This window comes from Rissa tridactyla, chromosome 14 (genome assembly GCF_028500815.1).
Source record: "Rissa tridactyla isolate bRisTri1 chromosome 14, bRisTri1.patW.cur.20221130, whole genome shotgun sequence".
NCBI classification, from domain to species: domain Eukaryota; kingdom Metazoa; phylum Chordata; class Aves; order Charadriiformes; family Laridae; genus Rissa; species Rissa tridactyla.
In genome coordinates, this window is record NC_071479.1 from 2,892,707 (window position 1) to 2,905,771 (window position 13,065).

Below are 13,065 nucleotides of genomic sequence, written 5' to 3' on the forward strand. Positions count from 1 at the left end.
AATTCATGAGCAAGAGTCCCAAGCGTGTGGTACCAAGTTTGGGATTGCATTACAAGCCTCCTGAGGTTGAATCTTGATAGATGCAGTACTAAAAGCATTTTTTCCCCTGATATTTATTACGGATATTTTCTCATTTTTTGATACTGATCATAACAGGCAGCCAACCATAGAGCAGGCACAGGCTATATGCCCCTCCTGGCCCTTTTCAGTGCTCCAGCCATAGCTCTGGTGAATGCCCAGAACAAGCTCCTTTTTCCATTAATTCAATCCTCCGGAGGCATTAATTTGATCCTTTATCTACTGCAGTAGATACGTGCATGGAACCATGAACTCCAGTCTACTCAAGCATGTAAAGAAGTTACTTTTTTTTTTTTTTGCACAAAGATTATTTTTTTTTTTTTAGTCAGAGCACAAAACTTGCTAATTTGGATGGTAAACAAAACTACTCATATATTCCATTATGGCTACCAGTAAGTTACAGCATCCTGATTGCAAGACCAGAGTTCTCAGGCAAATCTGTGCTCGCTCAGGACTTTGAAAATAGGTATATACTGTTTTATTTTTATCACAGTGACTGTTTTTCTGTGCTTCAGGAAGGGCAATCTTCAAGGATCCTCAGGGGACCACAAGGACTACTTTAATTTTTTATAAAGAGTTATTTGCTGCTATTTTAGGAACACGTGTTTTGACGTGTAGCTGCTTTTTATGCAAGGAAGGAGCACACCATCTCTGCCGCCATTTCTTTTGTTAATGTATATATATGGTTTTTAATTTTTCAGACCTTGAAAAACTGCAGTTTGTCTTGGTTTGATAGTACAGCCTCACATAATTTTATCTGCAAATGTGAAAATCTTGCTTTCAAAATATAGAGTAGAAAAAGACTTTCTGGTAGATTCTCTATGGTAAAATGCATCATCTTGAGGATGATATATTGAATTTGTACAGGTATTTCTTTAAAAAAGTGTATTGGGTCTCTAGCATCCGAACAAACAGGTCACTATTTCTTAAGCCTAACAAAATAGGGAAATGTAGGAAAGAAAACACAAGGAAAATATGTCTTTGGCCTAAGTATGGGAAGTGTCACCTTGAGCAAATCAATGTGTAGAGTCACGTCTCTTGGGGCTGGCTGCAGCTGAAGCTCGCGTGTTGCTCCCTTCTCAGCAAACCTCAGGGGAAGCGCATTGGATAACCTTGCTCCACCATATCTCACGATACAGTCTATATGAGGGTGACGTGAGGTATACTGCATGCAAAACTGTTCAAAGGCACTGGTTTCAGTTTAAGAATAAAACAAAAAAGAGAAGAGATTAAGGCAAGGAAAAAAAGGGGTGGGTGGTTTTAGGTGAAGAATGAAAACAGGTGGAAAATATGTGACAAAACCCACTAAATTTATATTTAGAAGAGGCAGTCTTATCCCTAAATTATTCCACCTGCGGAAAAGTCTGTGGATAAAAATATATGTTAAATTGTCAGAACTGTTTGTATTAATTCAGCGCTTTATGTTATTTTTCCTTTCAGGAGAAGAAAGGGAAGTTATGAGAAGCTCAAGGTACTGTCTAGAGTCTAATAGAAGAATAGCAGTGAATGATAGAGGGTTGCTTATTTGTTTTCATGCATTAAATATTTAAAAAGTTAACTTTTCAGTCCCACTTCTGCTTAGTATATTTACTTGTTCCGATGTATTGGTGTGTCTTCACACCACAGCAAAGGCAGATTTCGCCAGCTATTCTGTTTGAGATAACCAAGTGCTTTGCAGCGAGAACTGGGCTTGTTTGGTGGTGCGAGTGAAATCTTGCTGCTGGGTCCAGGAACATGTAGCTTTGCTGGGGTTTGAGTGTTTAAAAAAAGCCCAAGTACAGGCCTGCCCAGTTTCGGACGTCAGATTTTTGCTTAGTGACATTATTAAATAAACGGAATAGTTCTACCTTGCAAATATGTTTACATATGTCATTGTCATGCTTCCTGTCAGTTTATAAGACTATCTAAAAGGGACGCAAAGAGGGAATATTTCTAACATGAAGAATACCATTTGCAGTGGTACTTGGACATAGTATTACACTTATTTTTTTTTTAATTTATTCATTTTTTTAGCAAACAGCTGAAACAGTAGTACACTCATTTTTAATGTATACTATCAGTTTGTTGTTCCTGTAAGGTAGGAGCATTTCTCATCCCTAAACAGGCAGACTGGTTTCTCTTCAAGACTAGTTTTTAAGCAAAGGTGCTAAGGTTTTCCTTTTAGGGCCATTACTGTCTAAATGATGCAGTTTCACTGGCTGCGTAACTACAGTTGTTGCAATAAAAGTTAAGAAAACATTTTCTTTTTGCTTAGTTGTCTTTATTTGAATAATTTCTTGAAACATTGTCGTTTTGAGAGGTGAGAAAGATGAACGTGCTTTCTATAAGAAATCCAAAGGCTTAGTGAATACCTCTGGAAAACATGCAGTTTGGTTATTCATTAAATAGTACAGAACAGTTTTAAAATCTTAACTTTTAATGATATGTGGTACATGAGCCAAGAGTTTAAAGGATTGTTAGTGACAGAGAAAAGCTTAAAGGAATATATATATGTAATGTATATTGTTCCAGTATTTCTAAGCATATGCTGCCTATAAATTAAGTAAAATGGTTTGTATGAGCTCTTTACTGACCTTTAATCACATGAAATCTTTCTAAATTAAGATAGTAGTCCTCATAACATTCGCCCTGTAAATTAGTTATTTTCATCTAGTACCAAAGTGGCTGTATGTGTTTTTCCCAACAAATTAGTGAACTCGGTTTTGATAACACAGATTTAAACTCCTTTCCCCCAAAGCTAAATTTGTGACATTAACTAAGTAGGAGTCCTGTTAAAAAAAATAATAATACATAAAACAGTTTGGGTTCAGGGTTATTCTTGGAAATGCGCTGCTACCTTTAACTCACTAATTTTGTAGCTATTAATCATGTTGTAAGAGCTAGTCTTGCATTACCAAGCTGAAAATTTTCTTTTCCTGTGTTCAAGAGAAAAATTCTCATTAAATCCTGACTTAGATGGTTAATAGTGTGAAGCACGTGTTCATCTGCTGCTGGTTATTGTGCCCTATGAATTATTTTCCTGATGGTCTAGGCAGTTTTGCTCTCCTCAGTGATAACAACACAGATTTTCACTATCATTTAAGTACTGCAGATACCTTGCAGCAGACACAACGCTAATGCCACAGAAGGCAGTGACCAGCCGGTACTAATTGCCCTTTCCTTGCAATCTTCACAGAGTCAATATTGGGTGAGCAATATCCAAAAATACTGAGCTGGGTGTTATTCCCAAAGCCCTCGTGGAGCAGTGTGGCAGGGGAAGGTGTCCTGCCCAGGTTTGCTTTCGCAGCCACAGCATTCCCGTATGCTCAAAAGGCATTTTGAAAAGCAACATTATTGATATTCTCGATGAAATACCCTTAACCTCGGTTAGCCACTACAGTGTAGCATCACAGTGCCTCCTGTCACGCTGTCAGGTGGGGCTTAGCAACAGATTTTGGATAAGGTCAGTGCTGCTGTTTGCTTGCTTTTGGGTTTTTTTGTATTTTTTTTTTTTTATCTAGGCAGCCAGCAGTAAACTGGCTTCATGTTGTCATCGTTACTGGTGCAAATCTAACAGTGCGACGGGCCGCTTGGGTTGTAGCTGGGGTGGAAGTTGAGGTGGTCATAGGCGGTGATGAGGTTGTCTGGACCGGTGACGTGACTCTTCTCCAGGGAGGTGTTCAGCCCGTTATCTCTGTACATGCCGTACTGTGCCAGAGTATTTGAAAACGCGTGCGAGGTGACATGGAACGAAGTCTGTGAGAAAAGGGGGGGAAGATGTTTTAAATGTCAACATCAATAGCACCTGCCACGTGCAGAAGCTTGCACGCAGTGATGAGGGCACTTCATCTTCACGTGCTTCGGGAAGTTCATTGCCAGGGGGATGAAGGGATTTAGAGCAGCCCTGCCAAGACAGACTCGGGGTGCTGGTGGAGGAGAAGCTGGACATGAGCCGTCAATGTGCGCTGGCAGCCCAGAAACCCCCTGCAGCCTGGGCTGCATCCCCAGCAGCGTGGGCAGCAGGGCGAGGGGGGGATTCTGCCCCTCTGCTCCGCTCCGTGAGACCCCCCTGCAGCGCTGCCTCCAGCTCTGGGGCACCAACAGCAGAAGGACACGGAGCTGTTGGAGTGGGGCCAGAGGAGGCCCCGGAGATGCTGGGAGGGCTGGAGCCCCTCTGCTGTGGGGACAGGCTGAGAGAGCTGGGGGGGTTCAGCCTGGAGAAGAGAAGGCTCCGGGGAGACCTTCCAGTCCCTAAAGGGGCTCCAGGAAAGCTGGGGAGGGACTCTGGCTCAGGGGGTGTAATGCTACGATGAGGAGTAACAGTTTCAAACTGAAAGAGGGGAGGTTTAGGTTGGACATTAGGAAGAAATTGTTTGCTGTGAGGGTGGTGAGCCCCTGGCCCAGGTTGCCCAGAGAAGCTGTGGCTGCCCCATCCCTGGAGGGGTTCAAGGCCAGGTTGGACGGGGCTTGGAGCAACCTGGGCTGGTGGGAGGTGTCCCTGCCCAGGGCAGGGGCTGGATGGGACTGGGTGGCCTTTGGAGGGTCCCGTCCAACCCAGGCCATTCCATGATTCTGCGTCGCAGAGGCCAAAACTCGAAGACGCGTCTACCAAACCCCTGGCCGAAGCCAGGGGGTGCCTCCGTCACCCCGCACCCCCACCACCTACCGGCACCTCGTGCACCGTGGGGGCTCTGCTGCCGTAGGTCTGGTTGGTGGTCCGGTACCGGGGGTGCGGCTCCGGCTTCCTGCGGGAGGAGAGCACAGAGGGGAGCGGGGCTGCCGGGGGGCTCGGCGGGGCGGGGGCCGCGCTCGCCCGGGCCCGGGCCCGGTGGCCGGTCTCACCCGTAGCCGCGGAAGCAGGCTGGCTGCTGGAAACGGCCGGGCAGCCCTGGGCTGGTGCGGTACCAGTCGCTGGTGCGGGGAGCGGGGCTGCCCGCGGCCGCCGGGCGGGACATGGCGGCGGGGACGGGACTACGCGTTGCCCGGCGACGGGACGCGGAGGGCGGGCAGCGATCGAAGCGGGCCCGGCCCCCCCGATGCAGGAAGCGGAAGGCGCCGCCTGACCTTCCTCCTCCTCCTCCTCCTGCTCGGCCGGGCGGGGAGCATGGCGGTGCCGCGGCTCCTGCGGGCAGGTGAGCGGGTCATCGAGCCCGGCCCGTCCCCACCGAGCCCGGCCCGGCCCGTCTGTGCGAGCCCCGTGTTTCTCTCCCCGCAGCAGCCCCGCGGCTCTACAGCAGCGCACCGGCACCGGCCCCGGCCGCCCGGCCCCGCGGTGAGTGCTGCCGCCCACCGGCACCTTCCCGCGGGGAAAGGGGGGGTTCCCCGAGCCGGACCCCCGGCACCGGGGGCAGGCGACGAGCAGTGACCTTGCCGCTGTCGCCAGACCCTTGCTGTACTCGGCAGGGCCTTTCTCCAGTCCTGGCTCATCCCCTGCAAACACGAGAGGAACCGGTGATGGATTTATTTGTTATTTTTTTCCCCATCTCTCAGCGGCGGATGACAAGCTGCTCTCCGAGCCTCTCAGCCACCCCGACTTCTTCAACGTGAAGGAGCTCTTCTCCCTGAAAGATCTCTTCGATGCTCGGGTGCACCTGGGGCACAAAAAGGGATGTCGGCATAGGTGAGTGACCCCGTTTTGTGATCCGTCGCTTGTTGACATCAGGAGTGTTTCCCCGGACCCTGTGAGCCTTTGGGGGCTGCACTGGGTCGCTCTGGGGCTGGAACTGCCCCTGCAGACCCACATCCCCTCCTGGTCACAGTTACTGCCCTGCAGAAGTGCAGGGACCCCACTCAGTGTGGGCCCTGAGCGGGGTGTGGGACCTGCACCCCTTGAGCCGGGCTGGGACAGACTCTGCAGAGAGCTCCTGTCGTACCAGATGGGAGCTGGGGTGTGAGAAGGTTTCTGTGGAGCCACACCACGTTCAGAAACGTGGCTGCTGGATGCCTGTAGCACTCCGTCCTGCGTCCCCTTGCGTCGCCCTCCCTCTGTCCCTGTAGGTTCATGGAGCCTTACATCTTCGGCTGCCGCCTGGACCAGGACATCATAGACTTGGATCAGACGATGCAGCATCTCCAGCTGGCTCTCAACTTCACCGCCCACATCGCCTACCGCAAGGGCATCATCCTCTTCATCAGCCGCAGGCGCCAGTTCTGCCACCTGGTCGAGAGCACGGCGCGGGAGTGCGGGGAGTACGCCCACACCCGATACTGGCAGGGCGGCCTGCTCACCAACGCACACATCCAGTTTGGGTCCAGCGTCCGCCTGCCCGACCTCATCATCTTCCTCAGCAGCCTCAACAACGTCTTTGAGCCCCATGTGGCCATCCGGGATGCTGCCAAGATGAACATCCCAACGGTGGGGGTGGTGGACACAAACTGCAACCCCTGTTTGATCACTTATCCTGTCCCCGGGAACGACGACAGCCCCACCGCCATGGAGCTCTACTGCAAGCTCTTCAGGATGGCCATCATCCGCGCCAAGGACAAGAGGAGGCAGAGTGAGGTCTTTGACGAGCTGCGGAGCAACGTGGAGGGCAATTAGAGCCCTAGGGACAGGCTTGGCCATGCCCAGACGCCTGGTGATGGGCGTCCTGCTCCACTCCCATGGGCATTGATCCTGCACCAACCCAACTGGGCTGGTTGTGGAAAGGACCCGGCAACTCTGCCGCTGCGCAGAGGTCCCATGGCGGTCACAACTGTCTCCAGCTCAAAATAAAATTATGCGGAGCAATGCGAGGGGAGACGGAGCCAGGGCAGAGCCAGCTGCTGTCCTTGTTTGTCCCTCTTGCAAGGAGGTGGCTTGCTGCTGTGGCCTTCTTGTCCCTGAGCTTGTGATCTCACTTGAAACCACTTGTATCTTCACGCTTCTTGGTATGACAAATAAAGGTCCCTGTGATCCTTTTTCTTTCTTCCCTTGTGAAATGGAAGGTATAGGAGAGTCTCTGGGCAATGTTTATGGTCCCGGGAGGGGGGGATGAAGGATGTTCTCAGCCTGGGGACCCTCAGGGCATTGCAGACCGGGGGTGGGTGGGGGGACACAAGGCAAGCCGCTGCATCGCAGCGTTGGAGGGTCCCCATTTTGTCCCGGCGTCCAACCTCTGCCACCGCCATGGGGAGTGGGGGGCTGCAGGGTGCGTCTGAGGAAAGGGAAACGCAGCCCCTAACGCGCTTTGTGTCTCTGCGGGAGGGCTTGGGGCGGGGGGTCCCGGTCCCCCCCTGTCCCCGTCCTTGTCCCGGTTCCGTGTCCCGGCCGCTCCCTGCTCTGCGCCCTCCCAGCCAGCAGGGGGCGCCCGCGGCAGCGAAGGCGCTGCGCAGAGTGTCCCCGCGCCGCTTCCGCCCGCCCGCCCTTTATAAGCGGAAGGCGGGAGGCGCGCTGTCTTTTCGTCGCGTCGCTCGGCGGGAGGAGGGGTGGCAGCGGGCGGCTCGCTCCGTCCCGGGGTGAGGCGGGGAAGCGAGCGCCTCCGGTCCCTCTCGGTGCCGGTCGAGGAGAGCCGTTCTGGGCAGGCCCCGTGCCGCCCCGACCGCCGGCCGCTCGCCCCGGCCTCCCTTTCCCGCGCCATGTTGCAGCGAAGCTTTCTCAGGGCGGGCCTTGATGGCGGCGGCGGCGGCGGGTTTCGCTGCTCCTCGTCTCCCCCGTCGCTGAACACGGGAAGGATGCGGTGAGGAGATGGCTGCGGACCCGCAGAGCCCCCCGTGCGGCGCGGGGAAGGTGTGATGGAGGTACGGGTGGGGTCCGGAGCGGGCCCCGTCCGGTGCTCGGTTTGCTTCAGGCAGTGCTGTAGTAGCGTAGATCGGGTATATTATAAACTGAAGTGTAGGAATATACTAGGATTAGGAATCAGCTAAATGCTTGTGATTAACTGAATTCTTCTGCCTTTCTTTTTTCAGCCTGGCGGAAGAAAAGGGGTGAAGTGAAAAAGATTGTGCATCTTTAAAAATCCAGGGTAAGCGGTGCCTAACGCTACGGCTGTGCGAGGGAGTTTCGGGCATCTTGTTATCTTAAGCGGTCTGTTACATTTAGTATCTACACTTGCACCAAATACCTTTAATACTACTTTCTGACTAGGTGATATAATCCTGTTCTTACACATACGTGTAACTATCACTTTTCTTCGTCTTTCTGGGTGTTTTTTTTTCAACCTGCCACAGGCGTTGCAAAGGTGGCTGCTGTGGCATCTTTGTGTCATTAGGTGGCAGAGAGAGACAGGCTATGTTCTACGCTCGTTTGTTCTGACACCCGTGAGCACTCAGAGTGATTGATAGCCTGACATTATTTATAAATAGTCTGGTTAACAGGAAGCTCTTGAGAAACGAAGCCTTCCCGGTTTTGTTTTGTTTTTTAATTGCATTAAATGCGGGATTTCTATGAAATAAAACAGAAAGGCGGAATGCTTGACCTGGAGTGGATTTGCAGGAGGACGGCGGTGCGTGGCTTTATGATTATTTAGCCTTAAAAACGGTAGGGTCCAGTTGGTGCATAGACTTGTATTACAGAAGGATGAGTTGGAGTGATCTGTCTAAAGCCACGTGGCACGTTGGCGACATCACTGGGACCACGTCCTGGAAGATGGATGCTGGCAGCCCCGACCCTTTTCCTCTCTGAAAGTAAAAATGTGCCTGCACTATGCATTTATTTCCTTAGCTTCCCTCTCTTACCGGCCCTTTCAGATTCCTGTTGTCTGTGAAACAGTAACCATACAACCAGGTTTTGAAGCGTGTCTAAATATGTAAAATAAATGCTGTATATGTTCCCCTTCTTTTTCAGAGAAAGCCGTGTGACGTGGCAGAGGTCTTCTCAAAGACCTGAGGAGCAGCAGTGGGTGTAAGTTCCCCCGTGGAATAGGGAATCTCTGCTGTTAATTAGCTCCGTGCCCCAGCTCGTGTTGCAGATGTGGCTGTAGTGCCATGTTTGTGTCATTAGGTGGCAGAGAGGAAAAGGCTGTGTCTTTGCTAGTGCTCTGGAACCTGTGGGCACCCAGGAATGATGAGCAACCTGACAATTATTTCTTGTTTTTCCTGTTTTGTTTTTTTTTTTTCCTTTAATGTTAATCTTAAATTGTGAAGGATGGACAGCTGTGGAGGGACAGGGTACAGAAGGTAGCCCTGTCCTTCACTGTGACAGCCATTGTCTTAATGAACACCTTGTTTATGTGACAGATAAGAGATACAACTGACTTTTTTGCTGTCATGTTGTATGTTTTAGAAGTTAAACTTCTATGTTTTGTTAAAAGCCAACTCAGGTTTCTTGCATATCGTATCTTTTATTGTTATGGATGAATGGCAAACTCCAGGTTTCTTTATTCTAATAGTTCTGAGTCCTTGGAGATTTGCTTTCCTGACATGTTAATATCACTAGGGGTCAGAGATGGAGGGGCTTCCTGGGCCTGAAACTTGTAACTGTTCAGAGACGAGTAGCTTGACAGTTTCCATGCACACCTCTCTCTCCAGAGACTTGGTGGAAGATGGAGCAAATTTCCTTTGAAAAGCAGTTAAAATTAGGCCAATTTTAACTGCATCAGGGGAAGGACCTTCCTTTTTATTTTTTTCTTTTTGCAAGGAAAAATAGAAGTGACAGCTCTATTCTTAAATTCTATTTTTATATATATATAAAAATAGCTGGGTGTGGATTTAGCATGTGGAGAAAATTGCACCCTATTCCCAGCAATAATAAAAAAACTTGGCCAACAACATACTTCTAAGGGTGCCAAGGAAGTTTGACCAGAAGTTGCAATCATCAGTCTTCTGAAATGCAGCTTTATAATCATGGTGACGGGGGAGAACGGGGAGAAAAACAACCAAACAAACCACCTCGTCCCCCAAAGTAATGAAACTGAAGATCTTTTTCCTTCTTACAGTTACTTTTGAGAATGGGACTGAGCTCTGGAAAACTTGCTTCAAATGTTGAAGGTGGGTATTAGTCATTTCTTGGAAACATACTAAACCTCAAAGCAGTCACTGTCTGCGTAGGAGCCCTTGGGTTGGTACGATCGTGTCCCTCCTGACTTCTCGTGCGACATGGGCAAATAAAAAATATTTAAATGCTACTAGTGCATACTTGCATAAAGAACTTAAAATTCAATATTTTTTTTTATCTTTTTTTTTTCTGGCAAACCTCTACTTTAGGTGGAGTGTTTTCAGCTTCCTCTGTTTTACTAATGCAGTAGTTTTCGTGAGCAATCTTGAACGCTCTTCTGATTAACTTTTTTATTTCCCTTCCTCTTCAGTAATCCAAGCAAAAAATTATTGCTAAAACCTGAAGTCTTTTAAAGGCCTTCTAAACTAACTTTCAGTAAGTGCGGCAGCAGAATGCTTTGCCTTTTTTCCCAAGGCAAGATTTAGCTTCCCTGAGCATCGTGTTCTGGCTGGTAACCCAGCAGACAAAATATAATTGAGCACAATGTGACATTTTTAGTTGGTTTCTGCTGTGTTTCTGCGCCAGCATGGTGGCGGAGGAACTCGACCTCCGAGGCAGTGAGCTGCCGGGGCGCGCAGGTATCGATATATCCAGATAGCTGTGTGTCACTGTCCTTTCTTGGGTGACGTGGTGCACGTGAGCCTCTGCTGAGCTGGTGTTAAAACAAGCGGCGAGGGAAGCTCTGGCTGCGCATAGATGCTATTGTGAAACTCGGAGAGGCTTTGCAGTGACTAATAGCTTGACAAAATCTGGCAGTGCTAAATGGTGGAAAATGTCCTCATTAAATGGGCATTATGAGGGCCAAAGGTGCCATTAACCAAACGGGTAGCTGCTGGCTGCAAAATGAGCCGTTTAATTGGGAAAAGTCACTGCCTACCAGCAGTGGCTTTGGAAAAAGAATGCTAATAAGGTTGTTGGGGATATGGTTACGCAAAGAGGCATGCCTTAAGATGTGACTCTCCCATTTAAATTCCCTGACTTCTTTTAACCCTGAAATACATACTTGAGGGTTTTTTTCATCAGATTTTACTCACATCAAGGGTCCTATAGGGGTAGTGAGTGCCTGATGATGCTCTCTTTAGAACTTGACTGTATGAGCCATAGGACAGCTATTAAAATTTTCCTAATAGCATTTGCTGTTAATCGTCTTCCCAAGACCGAGCGGCAGTCCCAGGCTATGAATATTGCTTTACTGAAAGAATTACCTGGCTCTCAGCTGTGGAAAGGATGAATATTTTGTATTAAAGTGGTTTTGAGAGAAATTAAAAAAATCTTTCTGCACATTAACTTAGCCCTTCACCCTTTAGAACTGGTTTATATCTTGGCTTTAAATGCAGGAATAAGCCCAGCTTTTCTTTCTCGTCACTATTAATAGCTTGCCTCTGCACTGAGATTGGCAAACTCGCCTTTGATTTTTAGGGAGCCTAAGAATTGAAAGAGTAACCGAGAGCAGGCTCCAGCTATCGGGCTGCTAAATTATCCCTTCACTCCACTTGCCAGAGCGCGCTCTGCCTAGCCAGAACATTTTTTTCAAAACCATTCTGATCTAGTGGCAAAGAACCTCTCCTACATTAGTCTTAATTTCTGAGTGCCATCTGCCTTCTGTCACTGCCTTAGGTCCTGATCACACAAGTTTGCAGACACTGGGCTTCCACTGGCTGCAGTGAATGCAGCCAGCGCGAGTTTAGGTGTTCTGTGATTCTGGACTGAAGTAAATGGCTTTCGGAAGTTTCCCCATTAATCATCGTAACCGAACCCAGGTATAACTTCCCCTAAAACTTGGTTTCATTTTATGAAGCTTTTTCTTTTTTCCTCTGGGATATGAAAAATCTTTGGACAGTCCCAAAACAAACCTGATATAATTCATCAATCAGCTGAAAATGTTGCCTCTGAAATGAAAAAGCAATTCTCTGTCCCGGCCAGCTGCACTGCCTTAGCCCAGAGCGTGAGCAGCAGGAGTCTGATGGTATGGATTAATTAGCTGTTTAGGATTAACATTTCTTGCTAACTTCTGCTGGCTGTATTTATTTGAAGTTGTTGCTTAATATTTCTGGGCCTTTTCTTACTTGCAGATCACGCCGTGAGTTTCGGAATTTCTAGCAAACCTGGCTGCAGCGAAAGAAACGGTTGGTGGTGTCTGCGTTCGGAGATTCCTAAAACTTCATCTGTTCTCACGCGGGGGTTCAAGCACACCCGCAGCCCAGAGTCCATGCGAGGTGGCTTGTGCTTCTGAATGTTTGCTGCAACCTGGGCACTCAAATGTCAGTTCGAAAACAAACAAAAAAAAAAAAAAACCAAAAAAAAATTACAGCTGTTCTGCTCCGAGCGTCCGTTCTGCTTTCGCTGTGCTCCTGTTGAGTGGCCGGGAGAGCTCTAGTCCTGCCCTTCTCCCAGCCAGCTCGGCTCACGCGTCTCTTCTCACAGCCATAACCTAAAGCGCTGCTGTTGCAATCCATGTTTTCTCTACGTGGTTAAGGATTTATCTTTTTTAATTAAAAAAAACCCAAAACAACTAAATAAAGATGCTACCAAAAATAAGGCTGAAATGATTATGCTTGTGTAGCTGTAACGCCCCAAGTAATACTAATTTGTAACCGTTCTAGGATTTAAGACTTTTACTTGTGGCTATGAGAACTGGGATGGTTTTTTAGTGGAAACAATGAAGGGTAGGAGTCCTGCTGCTTACCTCCCTCCCCTTGTAGCACAATTCTGCTGCTGAAGCAGCAGCATCTGCTGAGATCGGGCTGTCAAGTCTCTGTGTTCCGGCTTTTCCTCTTTTTCCAGCTAATGTGGGAAATCTGGAGAAGGCATGAGTGTAAAATACCTTTCCCTGTAGTCATTTTTCTCCCAAATTGTAGAGTAGCTTGTAAACCGTAAGCATGTGTCTGAAAGCGCTTGTGCTTTTTATTAGTGGTGAAGAAAACTCTGCTCTTGGGGTGAGTGACTCATAAGTGATGCCTGGGAGTGTCCGCTGCCGCTACCGGGGTGTGCGGATCAATAAGGTAAAGCGACAGGTCTCGTCAGAAGTGTCTTTATTTGAATGAAGCTGTTTTGGCAAGTTCTTTAAAGTACAGGGGCTGTCTCTCCTTGAACTG

At 48.6% G+C, this 13,065-nt stretch overlaps 2 protein-coding genes, 1 long non-coding RNA gene and 2 other non-coding genes across 5 annotated transcripts; 4 read left to right on the plus strand and 1 right to left on the minus strand.

Moving 5' to 3' along the window:
• Positions 1–2,317: 2,317 nt before the first annotated feature.
• On the minus strand, positions 2,318–5,080 carry PIERCE1 (piercer of microtubule wall 1). Its single transcript, XM_054220887.1, has 3 exons — positions 4,900–5,080; positions 4,724–4,802; positions 2,318–3,813 (listed from the first exon to the last, which is right to left on the minus strand). The coding sequence occupies exons 1-3, from the start codon at positions 5,010–5,012 to the stop codon at positions 3,628–3,630; spliced, it is 378 nt and encodes a 125-aa protein (XP_054076862.1). The 5' UTR covers positions 5,013–5,080; the 3' UTR covers positions 2,318–3,627.
• A 15-nt stretch (positions 5,081–5,095) lies between these two features.
• On the plus strand, positions 5,096–6,959 carry MRPS2 (mitochondrial ribosomal protein S2). Its single transcript, XM_054220886.1, has 4 exons — positions 5,096–5,189; positions 5,273–5,329; positions 5,548–5,677; positions 6,055–6,959. Exons 1-4 carry the CDS (start codon positions 5,162–5,164, stop codon positions 6,596–6,598), a joined length of 759 nt encoding a protein of 252 aa, XP_054076861.1. The 5' UTR covers positions 5,096–5,161; the 3' UTR covers positions 6,599–6,959.
• Positions 6,960–7,405: 446 nt separating this feature from the next.
• LOC128917680 (uncharacterized) lies at positions 7,406–12,610 on the plus strand. Its single transcript, XR_008469323.1, has 5 exons — positions 7,406–7,776; positions 7,945–8,000; positions 8,822–8,878; positions 9,912–9,963; positions 12,043–12,610. It is a non-coding gene; the product is annotated as an uncharacterized LOC128917680 (long non-coding RNA).
• Positions 8,196–8,328, plus strand: LOC128917735 (small nucleolar RNA SNORA17). Its single transcript, XR_008469340.1, has one exon. It is a non-coding gene; the product is annotated as a small nucleolar RNA SNORA17 (small nucleolar RNA).
• On the plus strand, positions 8,924–9,057 carry LOC128917736 (small nucleolar RNA SNORA17). Its single transcript, XR_008469341.1, has one exon. It is a non-coding gene; the product is annotated as a small nucleolar RNA SNORA17 (small nucleolar RNA).
• Positions 12,611–13,065: the final 455 nt, after the last annotated feature.

Bases quoted from the DNA above. Each gene is read 5' to 3' on its own strand.
- MRPS2 (XM_054220886.1), top strand. From the start codon at position 5,162: ATGGCGGTGCCGCGGCTCCTGCGGGCAG. The intron at 5,190-5,272 runs GTGAGCGGGTCA...CTCTCCCCGCAG, and splicing joins GCCGCGGCTCCTGCGGGCAG to CAGCCCCGCGGCTCTACAGC. The intron at 5,678-6,054 runs GTGAGTGACCCC...CTGTCCCTGTAG, and splicing joins AAAAAGGGATGTCGGCATAG to GTTCATGGAGCCTTACATCT.
- PIERCE1 (XM_054220887.1), bottom strand. From the start codon at position 5,012: ATGTCCCGCCCGGCGGCCGCGGGCAGCCCCGCTCCCCGCACCAGCGAC. The intron at 4,803-4,899 runs GTGAGACCGGCC...CTCCTCCCGCAG, and splicing joins GCCTGCTTCCGCGGCTACGG to GAAGCCGGAGCCGCACCCCC. The intron at 3,814-4,723 runs GTAGGTGGTGGG...CTTTTCTCACAG, and splicing joins CCACGGTGCACGAGGTGCCG to ACTTCGTTCCATGTCACCTC.